A 23473-nucleotide genomic window follows, 5' to 3' on the forward strand; every position below is an offset into this window, starting at 1 on the left:
CACCAAAACACACTTGGAATCAACAAAACCCAGAATATCGATAAATATTGATAGGGGCTTTGTGTGAAGTCAAAATCAGAGACAAATTAATGCAAGTCTTAACAGGTGGGCGAAGAAAAACCATGATTGCGAAAACTTCACATTGTAGCACATTTCAACGCTCCAATGGTCTTTTTTGAATTCCCAAAAGTGTTTCATGACTTTACCTTTTACTGTAAGGATAAACATTATTTATCAATGTTCCTGAATAGCTTTTGAACTTGAGTGAAAACAATAGAAGTTTTTTCCAAAACTCGTGTTTTTATGTGTTTTAAGGAGACTGGGTGGGAGTGGCATTCAAGAGGATGATTTTAAACATCCAGTTAAGGATTCCAAGCCTTGGAGATTTTAAAAGTAGACGTAAAAGGTCCTATTTTTGGCTTAGCATAAACATGTAACTGTACGCTTTCAAATGAGCTCCAAGACAACTTTCTATGGTTTTTCGGCACCCAGCTATTGATGGAGGAATAAAGAGAACAAAAAAAAACATCACCGTTTCAAGCAATTTTCGAAATTTCTGCAAAATCGTTTTTGTAATTAGCCCTTACTTTTATAAGCATAAACAACAGCTTTTCCTAATTATTATGAATTTTTTTAATTTCATGAAATTTCAGTTAAATTACTATGAAATTTCAGTACCGCACCCTTTTTCGGCTTCCTAGCCTTTTAACTCAAGAAATTGTACCAAAAATGTCATTTTTGGTGTCATATAACATTTTGCTGATTCAAGATGAATTAGTAAAAAGCAAGACCGAGAGTTGTGAACTGAGGCATTATAAAACCTCTACGATATTGTTACAGTAACCTACCGTTTCTTTTAGTTAACAGACAATTTATAAAACTTATCGAGGGGCTTGAGAGAGGATAAACATGAGCGTGATTGTAAACCTCAGGTTTCAGATTTTCGACCACGAAGTTTATGATGATACCCCTTCACACTTCCCGGCATTTCCTCTCCAGAAATGGTACCAAAAAGTGCTATTATCGGTATCATATACCATTTTATGATGAGGTTTATCAAGTCGAATTTCTAAAAAGCATAGCTGTTTCACATGCAAAAAAACTGATTTTCCTTGTTGTTCAAGATGAATGACTGTAATTGTCCTGTACAGTGTTTTCAACGATGGTGACTCCAATGGTTTGATTTTCGTCGCGATCCGACGCTGTATTTGAGGGTTCTAGACTCTTTTCAGAATTTTCCATAAATTTGTTTACGGAAATGTCGCAGAAATTTCCATAAATTTGTCTAAATTTCGCAATAAGCTGAATCTGCTTTAAACGCTAACTAGATAGTTCTTTTTCCAAACGCGTTTTTAATCCAACACCGTTTTTGAGGGGTTTTGGGTCCTTTCCGAAATTCCCATAATTTTTTTCACAATAAACTGAACGAGCTATAAATGGTAATTTTTTCTCACTAAACTATTTTTTCCAGAACTCGCTCCAATCTTCCAGTTACTGTGGGCCATGGATCGCTCTTTACTAGATTACACCTATCGTTGCAACTAGGGAACCCCAACAACTTCACGTTCTTTCCATTTGAAAATCAGGAAAATAACTCAGGCTTAAACAGCTCAAAATACAGACTTCGTACAATTTGACTTTTAAAAATAAGCTTTTCAAACGAAAGTGAAAAGCGACGCTAAAATTCAACTTTATTTTTACTTTCTCTCATGCAGCGATGGTCCTAGTGGACAGATGATCCTTATGGTTCTTGTGGGAACGATGGTTTCATGCAGCGATGACCCATGGTTCATGCAGCGAGTCAGAAATACAAGAGGAGTTGCAAAGAATACAAATACTAGATTCCAAATTCGATTCATTCTGCTTCCCCATCCATAGGTAAAAAAGGAAAATCTACAAACGCTCAATTTATGAGGAATGTTGACGGTTTAATAACTTTTGTTGCATTTCGATTGAACATATTATGTACCAGCTCCAACAGGGTCGGCATTAATCTAAAGAGGCCTAAGTGTTCAACCCCCTCCCCCTCCCGGCTGGTTGGTCTCCAATTACATTTGATTCATAAAAAAAAGGACTAGAACTCTCAATTTCTGATCTAATGAGCATCATCCGAAGTTTCTACGACCATGAGGCGGAGGTGGGGATGAGGAACGGGCAGCCCCCCTCCTATACGGAATAAATTCTGCTCATTTCAGGGTTTAAGGTTACTCTTTACTTTCATAATAATAGCGTAGAACAGATAAATATCAATTTCACGTTTTTGATGCATTTTTAAAGTTTTTTTTTGTACCCAGGAAGGGAAGGGGGTAAGCGCCGGCTCCCAATCCAAAAATAGCACACATTGACTCATCTTGCTTACTAAACCAATGAGAACAACGCGTTATTCGGTTCTCAAAACGGAGACTAACTGTAGAAAAACGTTTATCAATTTCCTCTACCAAACGTTTCTTTGAGTCTACGAATCTTTGGCGTCCTTGGCAAAATTTAAAAAATCGAAGAGAAATCCGAACCATTGGTTTCTAATGTTTTATTATTACCCTGCGCACCTGAGAAAAAGAGCGGAAATTAATGGCTAAATTACAACAGGTTCCCTCTTAGTAAGGGTTTAAGTTTCAAACACTATCCTACTATAACGAAATACATCTGCCACATTGACAGAATGTGAACAAAGGGGATTGCAGCTGGTAATTCTACCATTTTCTCCGCTAGTTTTGTGTCGGTGCCTATAATACACAAAGGGGTATCGACTATCAGTCATGGAGTCGAACGATTTTAATACTTCAGAATTCAGTGTCAAACCAGCACAGAATGTCAATGAATAGACAACAATTTTGTTCACGGAGAAAAATAGCTTGCTTGTAAGAAGAGATCCGACTCATGTTTTTTCTTCTTTTTTTTATCAGCTTAATATTTCATAAAAAAAGAACCAATCAGGTTTTAAGTTCCTTTTATTGGCTAAAAATCTTAATATACAATCAAAATTTTCAATTTAAATTTACATTTATTTCTTTTTTATTTTATATTTATTTATTTTTAATCTTCTTATAGGCTAAAATTTTGAACGTAAAATTAAAAAAAAATTTTTAATTCTGAATCTATATATATTTTCATTAACTAAAATTCAAATATAAAATTAAAAACTTAATTTTGTATTTACTTTTTATTGGCTAAAATTTAAAAATGAAAAATAGGCTAACATTTTTTTCGTAGTAACAGAAAGAAAAAAAAACGAGCAAGCAAAGGCAGGGTAATTTTACTTCCCTTCCTGGCTTACGCTTAAGGAACAATGTAATTGGCTTGTAAAACTACGTCACAAAAATAAGCCAATGGAATTAAAACACAATTGTTAACACAGAAATACAGCAAAGCCATCTCTCTTTTCACTGACAAACCAGTAACCATTCCAGGCGGTGCTACCTTTCATTTGCCCTTTTTCTCTTGTTCTTACACATGCACGAATACGAGGACAAATAACATGAGTTCTATTTTTTCCCCCTTGAAATTCCTGCAGTCTTCAACTAAATAATTTTTTTGTTTACTGTTTAACCCCCAACCTCGAAATAGCTTGTGCGCAATTTCCTATGGATGCTATTTTTTTTACAGCTTCAGTCACGTCTGATAGTTCTTCTTTTCTGAAATAAATAAAAAAAAAAAGTTTTTTTAACTGAAAGTAAGGAACGACGTTAAAACTTAAAACGAACAGAAATTATTCCGTATATAAAAGGGGCTGTCCCCTCCTCAACGCCTCGCTCTTTACGCTAAAGTTTTTCATTGTTTAAAAAAATAAGAGTTGTGAGAAAGTAAAACATAAGCGTAAAGAGCGAGGCGTTGAGGAGGGGACAGCCCCTTTCATATACGGAATAATTTCTTTTCCTTTTAAAGTTTTAACGTCGCTCCTTACTTTCAGTTAAAAAAACTTGTTTTTTTATTTATTTAATTTTTGTACGTCTTTGAATTAATGCAGGTTTTGATTTTGGCTCACCGTACATGAATAATTTAAACAAAATTTGCATATTAATTTTACTTTTATTTGGTTAAATGGCTTTCTCGAAACTTGTTTAATTTTATTTACGAACGTTTTAATGGTTAATTAATATATGTAAATTACGAATTAACTTACGTAAATAACTTATATATTAATATATTTTTAATAGGTATATTAGCGGGCTCGCCCCTAGTCAATACCTCGCTCTTTAAGCTAAAGTTTGAATTTTGGTCCAATTCTTAAAAAATTACCCCTTAATCACAAAGGCCGTTGTTTAGAATAAATAGCTCTTATGAAAATACTAAAAAATCTTTGGCTTAAAGAGCGAGGTATTTACTAGGGGGTGAACCCAATCATACACGTAATATTTTCTGTTCGTTTTAAGTTTTGATGTTACTCCTTATTTTCAGTTGGAAAACTTGTTTTTTTTTATATAATTTCTGATGTTGATTTAAATAATGCTGGGAAATCCGGCACCCCCTTCATAGCAATGTCTCTTCTCCCATGAAAACTTCCTTCATGGTAAGATCCTCCCACATAACCCCCGACCCACTCCCCCCCACTACCAGAAAAAATCCCCTCTGAAAACGTCTGTATACTTCCCAATAACCAATACTATATGTTAACATTGGATCAGAAAATTTAATTTCTGATCGTATTTTAAATAATGCTTGGAAATCCGGCGCCCCCTTCATAGAAATGTCCCTTACCCCAAAGAAACATCCTTCACGGAAAGATTCTCCCGAGTAACCCCCTCTTTCAGCCCCCCCCCTACCAGAAAAAATTCTTCCTGAAATTGTCTGTATACTTCCCAATAACCAATACAATATGTAAGCAATGGGCAAAGTTCATAACTTTCAGCCCTCCCCCCGGGGACTTCGGGGGATTAAGTCATCCTAAAAAAAATTTTTTCATTTTTGATTATGTTGAACAAGACGACTGTCTCAAAATTTTTATCGGGTCATTCTGGGAAAAAAGTGAGCGTGGGAAGGGTCCTAGTTTGCCCTTCATTTTTTTAGTCACTTAAAAATGGCACTATAACTTTTAATTTACGTTCGAGTGAGCCTTCCCATGGTATTCTAGGACCACTGGTCGATACAATCACCCCTGGGGAAAAAAAAACAAAAAACAAAAACAAACAAATAAACACGCATCCATCATCTTTCTTCTGGCCAAAAATGCAAAATTCCACATTTTTGTACATAGGGGCTTGGAATCTCCGCAGTAGGGTTCTCTGATATACTGAATATGATGGTGTGATTTTCATTAAAGGTTCTATAGCTTTTAGGGGGTCTTTCCCCCTTTTTTCGAAAATCAGCCAAATTTTCTTAGGCGCGTAACTTTTGATTGGTAGGACGAAACTTGATGAAACTTATATATTTGAAATCAGCATTAAAATCTGATTCTTTTGATGTATCTATTGGTATCAAAATTCCGTTTTCTACAGTTTCGGTTACCATTGAGCCGGGTCGCTCCTTAGCCTACTTACTTACTTACCACGAACTGTTTGATCTGCTACGAAAATTTCCATGCAAAAAACTGACAACGCCATGGTTACTCTGTAATCTATTTGAATTTTGTATACAAAAATGAGCAGACATGATAAGATGGTTTAATCATAGAGCAAAGATATAATAATAAATCTGACCTTTGGCATTAATGTAGTATTTTTCCAAAGACAGAAGTCAATAATTAAATTCTAGGTTGGGTGAAGTTAAAAAGAAAAAAACTTTAAATGCAAATTTTGGGTTTATTACTGATTTTAGTCGCATTAACATTAGAGATTTTGACTACTGTTCTGACCTAAGATGAACATAATCAATCACTAGGTGAAAATGATCATTTGTCGTGATTGTTTCTGTGGTTCACAAAACAAGTGTATTCTGTTCTGTCAGTGTATTATTTTTGTATTCTGTCAGAAAACCCCACCGTACCAGATTTCAAATCCTGACTCGCAGATTATAATCATAGGCAGCGCAATCGCGCTGCCTAAGTAAAGAACATTGTTGGCACAATGTATTTTTTTTTTCTTTAGACCAGGGCACTTCGTATCGAAGGAGCTGTCGTAGAAACTTGGAAACAGGGCTCATTCGATTGGAAATTTAAATGGCTAGGGCCCTTTTTAATAGTCAAAAGTGATTGGAAGGCAACTAACACCCCTTCCAAGCCCAACCTTTCCCCAAACACATCCAATCAAAATTTTGAGATAGCCATTTTGTTCAAAGTAGTTGAAAAGTCCGGAAATACATTCCCCCAACAGCCCTCAAGGTAAGGGTTGTTAGTTATGCCCTGGGGGGATATAAGGTTTTTATTGAAAGGTTTGTCACACAAAACTTGAAAAAGTGTTCGTTCGATTGGAAATTAAAAGGGCTATTGCATTTTTAACAGTCGAAAGTGATTGGAAAGCAAGTAACCCCCGCTCACGCCGACCTTTTCCCCAAACACATCCAATCGAAATATTTAGATAGCCATTTTGTTCAACGTAGTTAAAAGTTTTAGAAATTAGGTCTTTGAGGATGATAAGTCCCCTCAGAGCCCTGGGGGCAAGGGTTGTGAGTTGTAGAAACTTCCAAAAGAGCTCATTCGATTATAAATTTGAAGGGTTTGTGCCCTTTTTAATAGTCGAAAGTGATTGGAGGATAACTAACACCCCTCTCACACCCACCATTTCCCCAAACACATCCAATCAAAATTTTGAGATAGCCATTATGTTCGGCGTAGTTAAGAAGTCCGGAATTATGTTTTTGAGGATGACACTCCCCCCAGAGCCCTCAGGACAAGGGTTGTAAGTTATGCCCTGGGGCATATAAAGTTTTTTGTAGAAAGTGTTGCCTTAGAAACTTCAAAAAAGGGCTCATTCGATTGGAAATTGAAAGGGCTACTACCCTTTTAAATAGTCGTAAGTAATTGGAGTGGCAACTAAGCCCCCTCTCACGCCCATCATTTCTCCAAACAGATCCAATTAAAATTTTGAGACAGCAATTTTGTTCAACGTAGTCGAAAGTTCTGAAAATTTTGTTATTGATGGTGACAACCCCCCCCCCCACCCTTCCGGGGAAGGGTTTTAATTTTTTCCCTGGGCGCATATAAGGTTCTTATTACAAGTATTGTTGTAGGAACTCCAAAAAAGCTTATTCGGTTGGAAATGAAAAGGGTTAGTACCTTTTTTAACAGTTGAAAGTGATTGGAGAGCAATTAACGCCCCTCTCACGCCCATCATTTCCCCAATCACATCCAATCAAAATTTTAAGATAGCCATTTTGCTTAATGTGGTTGAAAGTTCTGGAATTAGGTCTTTGAGGATGACAACCCCCTCACGGCCCTCAAGGCAAGGGATGTGAAAGTAAACAGATTTTTTGGCGAATGGTATCAAGTCTTCTATGTCAGGTCAACTAGAGGAGGCATGAAACTAAATTAAACACTACTACTTGTGTCCAGAATTTTAAAAGGGTGTATGTTGTTAAAAATTGCTGAAAATTTTTCTCCAGCATACGAATAGCAGGCCAAACAATAAAGTCTTAAAAAAACGATAAGATTTAAAGTATTATTTTCTTTTTTCCCTGAAAACGCTATGTCAATATAAAACGAACAGAAACTAATTTAAAAAAAAATTTCCACAAAATAAGTTTTTCAAAAAAAAGTAAAGAACTCTATTGAACCAAAAATGAGCAAAAATAAAATCAAATATTCTACCAAGCGTGAAACTACCACAAATCAGCATCAATAAACAAATGGAACCCAAAACGAACAGAAATTACAATAAATGACCGAGCCAAACACAAAACGAGCAGAAATTAACATGAGTAGGGCTCAAAACCCCTATGCCTTCCCAAGGCCAGAACATAATTTGCACTTTAATGAAAAAAAAAACAAATGAATGTGCATTGTCAGTTTAATATACATATACTGATATTGAGTAATCAAAATGTTAATATTATTTGATTTATTAAAGTTATAAAAGTAAACACATTTACATTTTTTCAGTAAAGTGCAAATTATGTTCTGGCCTAAGGAAAGCATAGGGGTTTTGAGCCCTACTCCATGCGTTTATAGATTATTTGATTTTATTTTTGCTCATTTTTTGTTTAATGGAGTTCCTTACTTTTCTTTGAAAAACTTATTTTGTGGAAAAAGTTTTTTTTTTAATTAATAATCCATAAACCCATTTTGTAATAGCTAACACAAATAATGAACTTAATAGAAACAACAGAGCGTAAATACCCTAATACCCTAACTCCAGATGCGTCTTATGACTAATGATAGGTAATTACGGATCTACCTTAATGCATGGAGGCACCCCTAGGCCAAACTCTAAATACAAGGGCAATGAGTACTAATTAATGATTATATAGATCATGCAGGTGTCAAAAGGAAACCTTAGACTAGGGTCAGGGATGCAAAAACAGGGGGGGGGGGCTTTAGGCATAGACATGGGAGGCGATGGGGAGGAATTAGGCCTGTGCCCCCATATAAGGATTCTTGCAAATTTTTCTATAAGTTCTAATACTGTCCGTATAATTCGCCTAGTTTCAGTACTTTTTCTGTGGCTGCCCTCCCCCAAATAAATTATTGCGCAGGCAACTGGAAGGGGATTGGAAGTTCTGTTGTTCTACTTAGAATTCAATAAGCGCTAAAATCTGGTCAACTGGTAACATACTGCAAGTAAGGATCGACTCGGCCCAATACTAAACAAATCTCCAAAAAAATAAAATTTGTCGTTAATTGATACATCAAAATAATTGTATTTTTATGTTGATTCAAACTACAATGTTAATGTTACCCATTAAAAGCTGCGAGCCTGAGAAAATTTGCGTGATTTTCGAAGGGGGGGGGGCATAAAAAGTCAAGCAATCTCAATGAAAACCGCACCATCAGATTCAGCATATAAGACCCTACTGTAGATGTTTCAAGCTCCTATCTACAGAAATGTGGAATTTAGTATTTCTGGACAGAAAAAAAACCACGGATACGTGTTTTTTACCAAAAATATTGGAGGGCAACTAGCTTCCCTCCAACACCCCCTTTTTCTCCAAAGACATACAAACAAAACTTTGAGAAAACCTTTGATTCAGCATAGTTGAAAGGTCCAATAACTACGCATCTGGGATTTCATGAGCACCCACAGCCCCTGGGGAAAGGGCTGCAAGCCATGCAACTTACCCATTGTTTAAACACAGCATTTGTTATCGGAAAAATGCTTTTTGTGGGGGGAGGGATTTTCGACGGAAAGAATTTTACATGGGGGGGGGGGGATTCCTAGCATGATTAGAAAAACGGCCAAAAACATAATTAAAAATAACAAACAAGTTTTTTCAACTGAAAGTCAGAAGTAACCTCAAAACTTACAACGAACTTTGTCTCATCCTCAAACCTCGCTCTTTACGCTAAGTTTGACTTTTGTCACAACTCTTTAAGAAAGAGCTCAAGCACAAGGGCTGTTGAACTTGAACGACAACTATTTTTAAAGGACTTTAAGACTTAAGCGTAAAGGGGCAGGGACGAGGAAGGGGCAGCCCCCTTATTTACGGAATAATTTCTTCGTTTTAACGTTTAACATTGCTTCTTAATGTCAGTTTTTTAGAACTTATTATTTTTTTGATTTAATCTTGAGGTGAGTGGATTTAGCAGCAGAATGACCAGATTCAAAAATATCTCACGAAAGAAAAGCAACGATGATCCACAAAACTTAAGAGGACTTTTAAAAATACGAAGCTTCCAATTTTGACTGTTTCGCGGGTGTCAAATCACTAAAAAAAAATGAAATAGTGAATGAACCATTGTTCATCGCACTGACACTCAGCCATAGGGAACACTACAACTTATAGAATACTTGAATGACATAATAGAGATTACAGCATGCTGTGAACAGTCTGAAAGAAAACTAAAACAAAATGTACCAGGGGATACACTACTGCTGTCGCAGCCTTTTTTATGGCGATCAATGGTCTGTGGCTAGATAACAAAACTCATTAGATAAAAAAAAAAATGACTAGTCTAGGAGTTACGGAACAGAGAAGAAAAGCTCCACTAGGTTGGCAGAACTTTCAGAGAAAATCGGAATAATTTTTTCTTCAAATTTACTAAATAGTATAAAAGAGAAGTAAAAGAAAAAACAACCTAACTAAGAATATATACTTCCAACGGATCATGTTACGCCATTATCGAGTAGAGCATAAAATTACCTCTTCAAGGCCTGAGTATGAAACGTTTAGGATATTTAGTGGAAAGTGAGAACTAGAAAAAAGCCCCGCCTTCAGAATCAGACTCGATCACTGTAGGGAAGGGAAATTGGACAGATGGGAAATTGGGAATGACAGTTCTTGATAAGGACAGTTCTTGTCATTAAAACATCTAGCTGAAGAAGTATCCAGATCTCAGCCAACCTTGGAATGAAACAGTAACTGTCCAAGTTTATCATTTTGAGAGTCCGTAACTACTTTTACCTTGGTGATGGGGGGGGGGGTGATGGTGGTCTCTAAATCATTGTCACCTGAGTGTCTACCAAAATGGGCAGTTGGGTATTAATTAAACTTGGTTGGTATTAAGAGCAAGTGTCCTAGTTCTGTCTGTTGGGAGTTCATGCCCAATGATACCTATTTACGGGAACGAATTTGACAAATTCGTGTCATTTCAAGGAGGGATTGTCGGATTTTAATAAAACTTGGCAGGAAGTAAGTACTAATTACGTAATTATACCTTTTTGGCCCTGGACCCGATCCAAACGCTGAGGGGAATAAAATAAAGGTGCCCAAATTTACATCATCATAGCAATAACAAGAAAAAAATTTTAATCTACAACCAACATAGTCGGAAGCAATAGTTAATGTCCTAGTAATACCTTATCAGCATCGAGGATTGATTTAACCTCTGGGACCGAAGAGGTATGGCTCTCCCTAAATTCTGGTTAAACTCACTTCTTGTAGAAGAGGAATACCATATCCAGACTAAACTCGGTGGTAAGCTCATAATCGGCCTTTTTATTGTCAACAAATGATCCGATCTCTGTGGAAGGAGGGTAGGTACATATATCAAAATCTCTTTTCATCTGCATAATCACAAGACCGGCTGGCAATTAAACAAAAATAGTTCAGCAAGTACAGTTCTTGCGTCGAGTGTCCACCCTCAATAAAGAAAGTCCTCTGAGTAGAAAGCTAGATTCTTGACATCCACTTTCATGGAATGACCTATACAATCGCAGTTATATTTGGCAAGGATTAGCAGCCAGGAGCCCAGGACCATTGTTACGGCTTTCGAGGCTTTAAGTCCGAACTTATAGGCCTACATAATGCCGTTTGCATAACACCCTGATTATCTTGGCAAATGATCACCAAATATTGCATCGCTTCAAGAGGTCTTGCCACTTGAGCTATAGTTTCAGTTCGAGAAGAAAACAGTAATCTTCGTATCTATATTTTGCGATCAACTCAATCGAGTGGTTTAATGTTAAAAAGAGCAGCAGCCTTGTCCGAGTACATCCTTTATGTTAAATTGTGAATTTCGAAATAAAACAAAAATCCAGATTTTTGTTAATGGACTTTATTGGCCACTCAAGCATGAAAAAGAAAGTCTTTTTAACTTATAAAATAAAGTTAATTGGCGTCGATAAGAATATTTCACAAAACTTATGGCCTGCCTGATTAAAATTTACTTCAAGGTTTTTCGGGAGGAGAATGGTACAGCGAGCAATTAGAGACGACTAATTGCCTAAATCAAAAACCCCAACTGAGAGGGAAAAAATATACCGAAGGGACACCCACTTTCCACCACCTCCTCTACATCCCAGAATACTCAGTGTGCAACACTGTCTTACCACGCTTAGTATAGTTTCCATCACGTTTGGAACACTTCCGCCACGCTTGGCATACGTCACCTGGTGAACGTCATTTCTGTAACCGGGCCTCCACCATTTAGCGTTTGGCGAGACTTTTCATAGCGTTTGGCGAGGCATTTTTTTCAGTGTAATAATAAGAATAACTGATTTTTTTTTCTAATGGTGTAGTTCTTGCTTCGATCCGACGCCATTAATTTTTCGAAATTCCATTATATTTGTTTTCAAAATAACATTTTACTAACAAGGGTAATTTAGATAATAATTACCATTCCTGACTCAGCTAGAAATGTAAATTTTTTATCATTTGCCAGTTTTTTCTTTTTTGAAGCGCGTTACTTTTTTGGTTAGTATGTGCCGCGGTTGTCTGTGCCGTGGTTAGTATGTACCGCGGTACTAGTAAGGAGCAACTTACTAGGTAGCAGCTGCTGCTGAAACCACGACATCAACTTTTGCTTTTTGGAGATTCAAAGGGCAACAGGCATATACGCAGGATAGTTCAAAGAAGATTACGAGAGAGGTACTTAAAAAAAAACCATAAAACATTGGGCAAAATATAGGTAAGTTACAAGAGAATATATGAAAAACCGTATAGAAAAATTGAATTATCTGAGCAGGGGGGGGGGGAGGATACTAGTCTAACTTACAGTTACTTCTTATACGGCATAGCCTAACTTCAGATCGTTTTTATGACCTCACTATTTAATATCGCAGACAACTTGTTCGATATAACTATTTATGAACATAGAAAACGCGGTACTGTTCTAAAATCTGGGAAACACGCGATAAGTGAAGTTTGGTTAATGCTAATGAAATAAAACAACATAGCATAAAGATATAATACTTTAGAAACAGATTTCGGCTATATATTTGCACATTAGGGGGGCGGGGGTAAAGCATGTCATATATTAAATATGTAACCAAACCTAACCTAGGTACCTTTTTCTCATAAACCCCAAAAAACTCAAGTTTAAATATAGTTCCCGGAGTGAGAAATCCCTTGTTTATATGGCGTCATATAGGAAATTACCGGGTAATGGCTATCTGATCTTTGCTTTTCTCGAGTCGCATTCTCGCGTGTTTCCCAGATTTTAGAACAGTACCGAAAACGCTTCCAAGTTTAACCAAAGAAACAATTCACTTTTAATTAATAAAACGAAAGCGAACACTTATCAATATTTTCCTAATTAAATATTTTCGCCGTAACTTCGGAGGCGATAGAGAATATCGCTTCAATTTTGAGTCAGCTACCGGATTTTTTTTTCTTTTTTTAATTTTTAAGAAATACAAGGCACTGAAGCCATTTTATATTTACAGTTCATTAGTTACATTGATCAAACTATAATTTGACATATAAATACAAAAAAAATATAATTACATATTATATAATATTATATTATAATTACATATTATATATTAAAATATTATAATTATAATTACACAAAATATAATTCTCATTTTAAGATGCTAAGAAGCTAAAACGTCAAACATTTAGCGAATTATCTATCTCCCAATGATGGATGCAGAAAAACTGCGTTTTCTTCGCCCTTTTTACCAAATAAAAGAGCAATAAAATTAGGGATCAATAACCTTCGATGGTTATACATACGTAAATAACGTCACGATAACGTCATAGCGTCACTTTCAAAATCTTGTGCTCTCGGTGGTGCACGCTACGCGTATCAAAGACATGTCATACGTGCCACTGAGTTCTACCAAGCATGGTGTGGCAGAATTATGTGATGCGTGCGGCACTCTGAGATATTTATCAGGTGGTGCAAGTAAAACCCATTGAGTACAACCTAAGTTGTTCGAAAAAAAAATTCATAACTCCACACTATCGGTACTACGCGCCTACTATAAAAAATGTTGTAATAACACGCAAAACTACCCCCAAATATAGAAATACCATAGTATATCTCAAGAAGATTACATTAATCAGAAACTTATTTTACTTAACGAACAATTATGATTGACTTTGAACATGCTTAATATGCAAAGCAGCAATTACTAACTCTTTCCTCTTGAAGGTAGGCTACTAATGGTATTTAATTACATTTCTTTAGGGCCATATACGAAATAAAATTATAGGTTCTGGCACTTGTATTACAACTTACCCAGCGGGATATGCAACGAGTCCACTGTTCGGGTCACAGGCAAGAGCTGCGTTACTGTTGACGGTTAAACCAAGAACACGATCGAGCTTTACCTATAAGTACAAAAGAATAGTTGCATTATTCCATCTTTTTCCTTTGTGACTTGTTAGACTCTAGTAATAAACGCAAAATTTGTCGGTTAGTATTTTCAACGAGCAGTTTTGATTATCAATCCGCACCTATCTCTAATATTTTCCATTTTCTTCCCAAGATACAGTAGCAATTAGTGCTACCTCACGCTAACAAGTAAAAGATTCTTGCTTTTAATAAACAATAGAAAAGCCTCCGCCAAGACTTTTTAACAGACAGCTAGATCAGCGGAGACAATTCACGAAAGCGTAGAGGAAGCCAATATTTGTTTTATAAAATATAGAAGAGGGATTTGCTGTTTTTCTTTGAAAATACTCCAAAAGAAGGTATTTTTAAATGAAAATACCCCCCCCCTTAAAGGTATTTTTAAACCTATAGGAGGGATAAATATCCCCAACCTAAAAAAATGACGCCCCTGACTGGGATATTTTCATTGGCCAATTTAAGTTTTAGTGAAATAGTATCCGCAACCTTGCAACACAATAGCAGGCCTATTCAATACTAAAAATAATAATAATCTGTATTTAAAAGCCTTCTAAGCCATATACAAAAAAGACAAATACTAAAGAAAAATTACGCTCCATTTGACATCCTTCCCATCAATACAAATTTTCCTACTGCCACAATATAACGGGTATTTACTGCAACACAATATAATATGAAAATATCCTGTTTTAAGAACGAATAAACTACTTGAAGTGTCAGTGAAATTTGTTTTCCCATGCCACCACTTTTGTAACAATCAATAATAATTTACTTATACTTATCTAATGGTGCACTTATTTCCATAAATTTTTTCTTGCTCTTAATTTCGTTCCTTCGCTAAATAAAACTTTCATTCAGACCAATCTACTTAGTGTTCAGTAAACCACAATAAATGACAACTTATATTTCTATAAATTGCCAAAAATTACATGTTACGTTAGAATTTTTACTCGACGGGGGGGGGGATTTCAATTTCTTTTTTTAAAAAAACGCCTCAAAAATGTGTTTAAACGTATTTTTGTTACTTTTTTAGGAGTCCGACAAAAATTTCTATAGGGGGTGTTCGAATCGGGTAGCCCCCCCCCCCTGAATACTGCCTTGATTGTGCCATCACCACCAGTTCAATAAAGAGGATAATGCTCCGCTCGAGGGACAATTAGACGTGTCCATAAGAATAATTTTAAGAGGAAGGGGATTTGGGGGGGGGGGAAGACATAGCTTAAAAGTGAGAACAACTGGCAAACCATATGGGAAAATTATAGAAAATCTCAAGATTACGAAGGAAAATCGTAGGTCCGAAGGTTCTGAACCCAAACAGACGAATTGCACAAAAATGTAGATGATCCTGGGGGAAAATAAAAGAGTAATCTTGAGAATCGGAGAGGAAGAGGCCAGTGGCTCCTCCCCTTCTTTCCCTAATGACGTGCCTAATTGTAACCTCCGAACTCAACTACAGTAAAGATTTGTTTCCTTTAGCAGGTTTTTTCGTACAATTTAGGCCCGTGCACAGGAGAGGGTGGAGGGAGATTTGGCCTAGGTCTCTTCATTATCATTTTTTTAGTAGAATTTTGTTTTTTATAAGCTATAACTAGTATACCCTGCGTCTTTTCCCAATCAACCCCCGCCCCAAAAAACATGCGTATGTGTCGGGTAGCATGCCCGGTTAGGAGGTCAAGTCTAAGGCATGAGTAATAGTAATATTACGCGTTAATAATAAGTAACAACAAGTTACAATGATAACATTAATCAATAGCTAAAAAACGTAGACAGCTCTAATTGTTAAAATAAAAACAGCATATCTAAAAAAAAAAAAAAAATAAGAAAACCAAAAACATCACAGTTAGTGAAAATGGGACTATCTTCTTTGTTGATGAAATACTTGATCCTTATCTTGATTTTTTTTTATTATTATTATCTGTTCATGCATTTTTTAATCTGTCGCAGCAAAAAGGAAGACTACGAGGGGGCGCCTGCTTTCAGAAATCACGTACGCCATGTGGTGCTAGCCGGGCGTGGTGGAATTGTGCCAATCGTGGCGGAGTTTTGCAGAACATGTGGCGTTCCTAGATGTACACCAGTTGTTGGAAAGTGGTCACCCCATGGGAATGTAATGATTCGAGTCATAAACTGCAAATCTTATTGGGAATTAAACTACTATGCAATGTTTAGCGTCAAAACTGTTGACCAACTTATACTTAAGTTAAAACATTTTCACACTCAACAGCCCATAACTAATAAGTACGGCGTCTTGAACATAACAAGACTCATGACAGTATAATTAGAATGTAAATCAGGGCAGTCCTTAATAAGCTTCTTCTCTTAAGGAACCAACAAAAGGGTTGAAGGGTCAATAACCGCAATACAACACTACTGAATTCCATTTCTTTGCCAGTTCATTATACAATTGAAAAAAAAAATCGCACAAGTTTCGGAACACACTGACAGAATTATACGTTAGCATTGCCAGCGTTGAAACATGCTAAGAGACACTTAGCAAGAATGGAGAGATTTATATAACAATACACTGATAAATGGTAAAGACATTCAAATGAATTTTTAATCTATTTTGTGATACGCTTATAATTTAGTTCGTAAATTATTTATTTTTATCCGTCGCATTTCTTATGTTGACAGAGTCGCGTTCCACGGGCTGATACATAGTCAATGTTTTAGGGCATTCTAACAAAACTTAGGCTCCCTTGTTAGTATTTTCACCCCTCCAGCCCTAAAACTAGTGAAACTTTCGACCTTATGGGGGGAAATCCCTAAAATCACCCTCTGGATCCGCCCTTAGCGCGTTGGTAGGTATATAAAATCTGAGTGAACCTAGCATAAGAAAGACATGCGGCATGGAGTGCGAGCGAGTAGCACCCTTCGGCTGACTATGCTTCAGAGCCTTAATTTAAAAAAAAACCCATGGGAATGACGACATATTCAAACACGTTTAAAGAGCAAAAACGATACATGGTCATTTCTTGATACCATTTTTAAAATAGCGAAATCAAAATAGTGACTAGGCAAACTTTTTTTCCCCGATTTTGAGCAAGCTCTGATAGTAATGTAATCTAAGATAGGAAGAAAGCCTTCATTCAAAAAGGAAATGAAACAAGTTTCTGCAACTTCCTTTAGATGTGAACAAAGGGTGTTCATATTTATTCAGGTAGGCATTGACCATGGAACGAGGGGCGCGCACTTTCGCCACCTGGTGCACCGTGCAATCAACCTGGTGCACCCAATCAGCCACGTGCACCGCACGGTTCCGCCGCCAAAATTAAGACCTAGTTGAAAACCCATTTTTGGGTAGTCATTATCCATTGAAAAATCGCAAAAACACATTCCCTGGTAAAAATAGGTTTCAAGGAATATCAGTTTGAAAGTTAGCAGATGCAACAGAGAATGCTGAAGCTATGCATCGAGTTTTGAATGGGAATAAACCGAGTTGAAGGCGTTAATGGGTTATTCAGAATGTTCATATTGACCTAACAAGACCAACACATAACTCAACTCGATACCATAAAAAATGAACGAAAAATACACACATACAGGCATAAATTCGTTCCAAAGAGAGGGGGCGGGGTGGCAGAGGACAAGTTTAAAATAACCACACAGAAAATACTATTTAAATTGACAATATTAGCATGTATTTGTAACACCTAGCCAATCACATGATGTCATCCAGCGGGTAGTCGCAGCCAGTATTTCGCCGGAAAACTTTTACGATCAGTCATTTTTCGTGTTTCTTTGGGGGAGGCAAGGTAAGAGGACTTGCCCCTTTAGGCCCAAGTAATCCATAGCAAGGAAACATTGGGCGTAAATCTTAAACAGACTAGTAAAGTAACGGTATGCATAGTTAAAACTGTCTCAAATTACCCAAAGGAAATCCTAACTCGAGGGCGTTTCTACTTCGAATGGGTGGAGAAGGCAAGTCATGGTTTTCGAATGACAGTAAAATAAATAGTTTTACAAGCGGAGTAAAATGTAGAATTGATAAAACATATCAAAATTGGGTACTGTTCTATTAGCTGCAACCCACGCGCGAAGTGAAGTTTGGTTAATACTAATGAAATAAAACAAAATAGGATGAAAACATGACAGTTTATGAACAAAATTGGGCTATATATTTGCACATTAGAGGGGGGTTAAAGCATAATATAAGGCATATATTAAATGCGTAGCCTAACCTAACCTAGGTACTTTTTTACCCCTAAGCCCCAAAACACTAAAGTTTCAATATTGTAAACGCAGTGATAAATCAAAGTTTACAATCCTCAGTTTAGGAAATCACTGTTGAAAAAACCAGTTTGACTAGTTTCTTTAGCATCTTCCCTGTACGATATATCGCGTGGGTTGCAGCTAATAGAACAGTACCCAAAATTGCTTCCAATAGCTCCAAGCTTAAACCCAAGACTCAAATCAACGGGAAGAATATCAAGAACATAGTGGTGGATTATAGAATAAAACAGATGAATTTTAATACTCAGTCCTAATACTCAGTCGATATATCGCGTGGGTTGCAGCTAATAGAACAGTACCCAAAATTGCTTCCAATAGCTCCAAGCTTAAACCCAAGACTCAAATCAACGGGAAGAATATCAAGAACATAGTGGTGGATTATAGAATAAAACAGATGAATTTTAATACCCAGTCCTATATGTATTTCTTACAGTAGATACTATTTATTTGTTCAGTTTCGTAGCGATGGGGTGGGGGACAAGGGGATATAGTGATAAGAACATAAATATTTTTTTTAACCCTATATACATAAAAAATGCAACAAGAGCGGCATAAGGGTAGAAAAATAAAACAAAACATGCTCTGAACGCGGCTTATGGAGGTGTGCCAAACGATCTACAAGGCAAAGAGTATTTTCGAGAAAACATGTTTGTGATGGGGAAGCAGTTTTGTGATGGGGATCCAAGGGAGGGGCGAGGGGAGCGCCCCCCTAACGTAGTCTAAAGTAGGGTAATTTACTTAATTAACACAAGTTTGGGTTAAATAAACTTGCTCCTAACGCAAGTTTATCAGATCAACCTATTTTGCCCTTCCCCCCCTAAAAAATCTTGGATCCGCCCCAGTGGGGAAGGGGGGACGAACAAATTACCAGGTTCCAGATGTCAGAACGAACGCCTTGCCACTGAATCTGCTGAGGTGAATCTAAAAGAGTCGAGCATGGGAAAAGGCAGCAAATTTTGGTTGAAGTCCGCAGTTTTAGTCTAGAATCTCATAAACACGCAGACTTCCAATACCGTGAGCTGCTGCCTAATGGTAGGCTACTCCTCTAGCGAGTCATGAAAATGGTGTTTCTTTACGAAATGAATTTGTTAAATCTATGAATCTGGGTACGATTGTCTATTGTAAGTTTTGGCTACATGGACTAATGGTACTCAAGCTAACAAAATTAAAATTAGTACATCAGTAATTGCTGAATCCAGGCCATAAACCAATTCTTATTTGATTGAAGTCGTACCACCCCCCCTCCCCGAGATAGAGTCCTGCGTGTGTGTATGTTCACTATACTCGGCATGATCGGAAAAGGCTTGCAGTTTTATGGTTGCTGTGTTCTAAAAGCGCAGTTTCCTTCTTGTTCCTGAAATATGACCCTGTACATCTAGCCATGCAACTCAGCGGGTTAAACATTCAACACATTTCGAATACTAATTTAGAAACTACTTAGAATAGCTATAACTCCAAGAAGTTACCTACGTGTACATGCATTATAATGTACGTAGCTTCCGGATAAAAATAATCAATTCATTTGGCATAACCAAACTAGTCAACACGAAACATTCAGCTGTTATGTACTTCAATTCCGAAATAGAAATTAAAGGCAAAACGATAAAAAGTCACCATCGATGGGAGTCAAACCCACAAGCATGTATACCAGATAACAGACAGGGGGCAACCCCTCAGTTTCAAATTTGCCACGCTTTAAATATTATTCCAGTGCATTAATGCGACTAATATTCAATCATGAAATGTCTTTAGCAATTACTTAATTAATCCCTCTAAACAGATTTCAATTGCAATTCATATTTTTGTGCCCTTCATTGGTGGTCAACTCCCTTACCTTACTTGTCATCTACCTTACCTCCCCCTTACCTGTCATCTATCAGACCCATTTCAGATGCACTTTCCATCTTCCAAATCTGCATAAATACTTTATAGTCTATTTTAGATTTTTTTTTTTTTTTTTTTTAGGTGTTGGTTTGTGTTCTCTCGGGTTGTAAACTATATTTATACAAAGCCGGATTTGTGACACTGCCAAACTGTTGGTTCTAACAGCTTTCTAATAAGGTCCATAAAAGGCAGTGCTGTTGTTCTAACAGCTTTCTAATAAGGTCCATAAAAGGCAGTGCAGTAGAAATAACGGGTATTTTAGGGTTAGCTCGCTTTGAAACCTCTATTGCTTGACAGCTATGAATGATGCTATTATGATTGCAGTTCTGAACTAGGAATCAAAAGTTGTACAAAGATAGTAATGACACATTTTTTTTCTCATATTTCGTAATTGATTGTGACACCAATTCACAGAAATCTCTGTGTCGTAAATCAAGCCTAAAATGCCCATTGCTTCCAGAGCTCCCCCTCCCCCACACACACAAAAAATCAGGTAACATATTTTCTCAGATGTGACGGTGCGAAAATATTTAAAAGAGCACCCCAAAATTTCCTGATAAACACACCTTAATAAAAGAGATGGTGGCTTTGCAAACTCTGGGTAGATACTTGAAAACAATATAAAAGTTGTATTATAAACATATAAAAACTATGAATAATTAGGTTTGCTTAAATAAAATAAAATTGTCCAAAATTCAGCAAAAATGAAATTCTAAACAATTTTTATGCAAAACTGTTGGCAATAGAAAAATTAGGTACTCTTGCATTATGCGGGCCTGTCGGGTTAACTACTATAGAGTAGGCAATGATAAAACTCCGTTTTGACATGTTTACCGCTATAGACTAGTCAATGATAGCGTGGTTTTCATTGCGTTTGCGATATTAAACTGTTTTTTTTTTAGGGTTTTGGGGGGGAGGTACCTAGGTTAGGTTGGGTATTTAATATATATTGTGCTTTACCCCCCCCCCCCACTAATGAGCAAATATATAGCCTAAATTTGTTTCTAAACTATTATATATTCATCCTAATTTATTTTATTTCATTAGCATTGACCAAACTTGACTTTTTAGAAAGGCCCGCATAATGCAAGAGTACCAAAAATTATTATTTCAGGTAAAATAAAGATTAGATATGTTGCTTAATGTAATTAAAATTAAAATATACGAATAAAACTGTTCTTACCGCAACATTACACCCTCATCATTCATAACTACTGCTACTAAAAATATACTACATATAAACAGCTGGGAGCCACCATAGAATGAGACAATAGCATAGAATCACCCATCAACATACTATTAAGAATTCAATCTTTGCCCCTAAATTATTCATGATTTTCTAAGCTGTTGCTTATCATGTCCCCCAAGCTACTACCTAAACATTAAATCTTCTTCTTGATTGGTAGTGACTTAGGCCCAAGCCATATCGTGGCCACGACTCTAGGCGTTTATCCCCGTCCCACGGAAAATACCCCCCGTGGAAAATTCATCTCCACTAAAAGGAAATTAGGTACTATCCCATTATCCGGACCTCTCTAAAAATACAAGTTTGGTTAATGTTAATGAAATAAAATAGGATGAATATATAATAGTTTAGAAGCAAATTTTTGCTATATGTTTCCATATTAGGGGGGCTGGGGGGTAAAGCCTAACATATATTAAAAATGTACCTTGACCGCGGTACCTCCCCCCCCCCCTAAATCCCCAAAAACCACAGTTTAATATCGTATACGCAATGAAAACCTTGCTATCATTGCCTGCTCTATAACAGTTAAGACGTGAAAAACGGGTTTTATCATTGCCTAGTCTATAGTGATTAAGCCGGCCACCGGGTGGCCGAGTAAACACCAGCCACCCATGGCCACATCTATGGGCAAGGCCGTATCCAGGAGGTGTGCGCTACGGGGTTTGAACCCTTCCCCTTGAAATGTTTTCCTGACAAGTAAAAACGTAACAAAATAGCATATAAATAATATTTAATGTGTTTTGTAAAGTTTTTTTTAAGCCCTCCAACCCCCCGAACAAAAATCCTGGATACGGTCCTGCCTATGGATACAACAAAATTATGAACGACTTCGGCGCCGATAATGTATCCCGTGCTTAATTCGGTGACTTTCAAGTGTTCAACTTGAAAACTTTGTGAACAAAGTGTTTAACTTTGGTCAAAAGTTGAACAAAGTGTTCAACTCTGTCCAACTTTCAAGTGTACTTCTTATGACTGACCGATCATAGTGAAGATTTGAGGCGCATTTAAAAAAAATGAAATCTTGGAAGAGTAGCTTTTCTTTCTGCATTCTGAATCTGATAAAAGACACAAAAACATAGTATTTAGTAGACAATACTGGGGGACAACTTAGTGCTGATTTCCCAACTAATTTTCGTCATTTCAAATTTCCTCTCTGTAACACTAAAATCAAAGAAAAATCGGACCATTTGTAAATCTTGACCATCTTCATCAACAAGTGTGACTATAGTTTGGGTCAGGCATTAGCTTAAGAAACAAAACGTAGAACTAGCCATGCACCACCTTCCACTTAAAATCAAAACGTATTAATGGAAAACTAAATTAATGAGAAATTAAAGCTTTAGTGAAAACACAAAACCGACCTACATTGTATAAGAGGATGAAAAAAGTCAATGGGTAAAAATAAAAGACTAATTTAAAATAAAAGACTAAGCAAAAATAAAAGACTAATTTACAAGCCTCTCAATAATTTTTTATCGATCCTGATATCGATTACTTTATGCATCTGTATATGTCTACAGATATTGCAAAATATGACGAGTTCATGTGACTATTTTTGTAGACATATAATGCATAACCTGCGAAACAATATTTTTTGTTCATTTTAAGTTTAAATACACTCGTTACTTCCGTATAAAAACTTGTTTTTTTGCATTAATTTTCCCTCCTTTTAAACATATATAAACATATGGCAAGGCGCTTTGAAAAAAAAAAACAACTTTCAAGTGAGCAAGAATCGCCCTTTGAGGCTGATTAATCATTTCCTATAGTGAAATATAATAGCCATAATGCTAAAAGCCAAATATTAAATTTAATTTAGCATAGAGTGCAGGGATAGCTTGTGATCCCATTAAAGGGACAGCAAAAGATCGTCTCAGCATACTCCCTCATTTCAGTGATAGAATTAAATAAAAAAAACAAGTTTTTTTAACTGAAAGTAAGGAACGACGTTAAAACTTAAAACGAACAGAAATTATTCCGTATATGAAGGGGGCTGTCCCCTCCTCAACGCCTCGCTCTTTACGCTAAAGTTTTTTTATTGTTTAAAAAAATTGAGTTGTGAGAAA

At 36.5% G+C, this 23473-nt stretch overlaps 1 protein-coding gene across 2 annotated transcripts in view; it reads right to left on the reverse strand.

Moving 5' to 3' along the window:
* Wdr62 (WD repeat domain 62) overlaps positions 1-23473 on the reverse strand; it is a 250842-nt gene that overhangs the window by 223495 nt on the left and 3874 nt on the right. For both annotated transcript variants that reach the window (XM_089090029.1, XM_089090028.1), the window contains exon 2: positions 13931-14022. In XM_089090029.1, coding sequence (XP_088946155.1) covers positions 13931-14022 — 92 coding nt within the window. The remainder of the gene's footprint in view (positions 1-13930; positions 14023-23473) is intronic.

This window comes from Artemia sp. Qi Xiang Cuo, chromosome 6 (assembly GCF_049724085.1).
Source record: "Artemia sp. Qi Xiang Cuo chromosome 6, ASM4972408v1, whole genome shotgun sequence".
NCBI lineage: Eukaryota > Metazoa > Arthropoda > Branchiopoda > Anostraca > Artemiidae > Artemia > Artemia sp. Qi Xiang Cuo.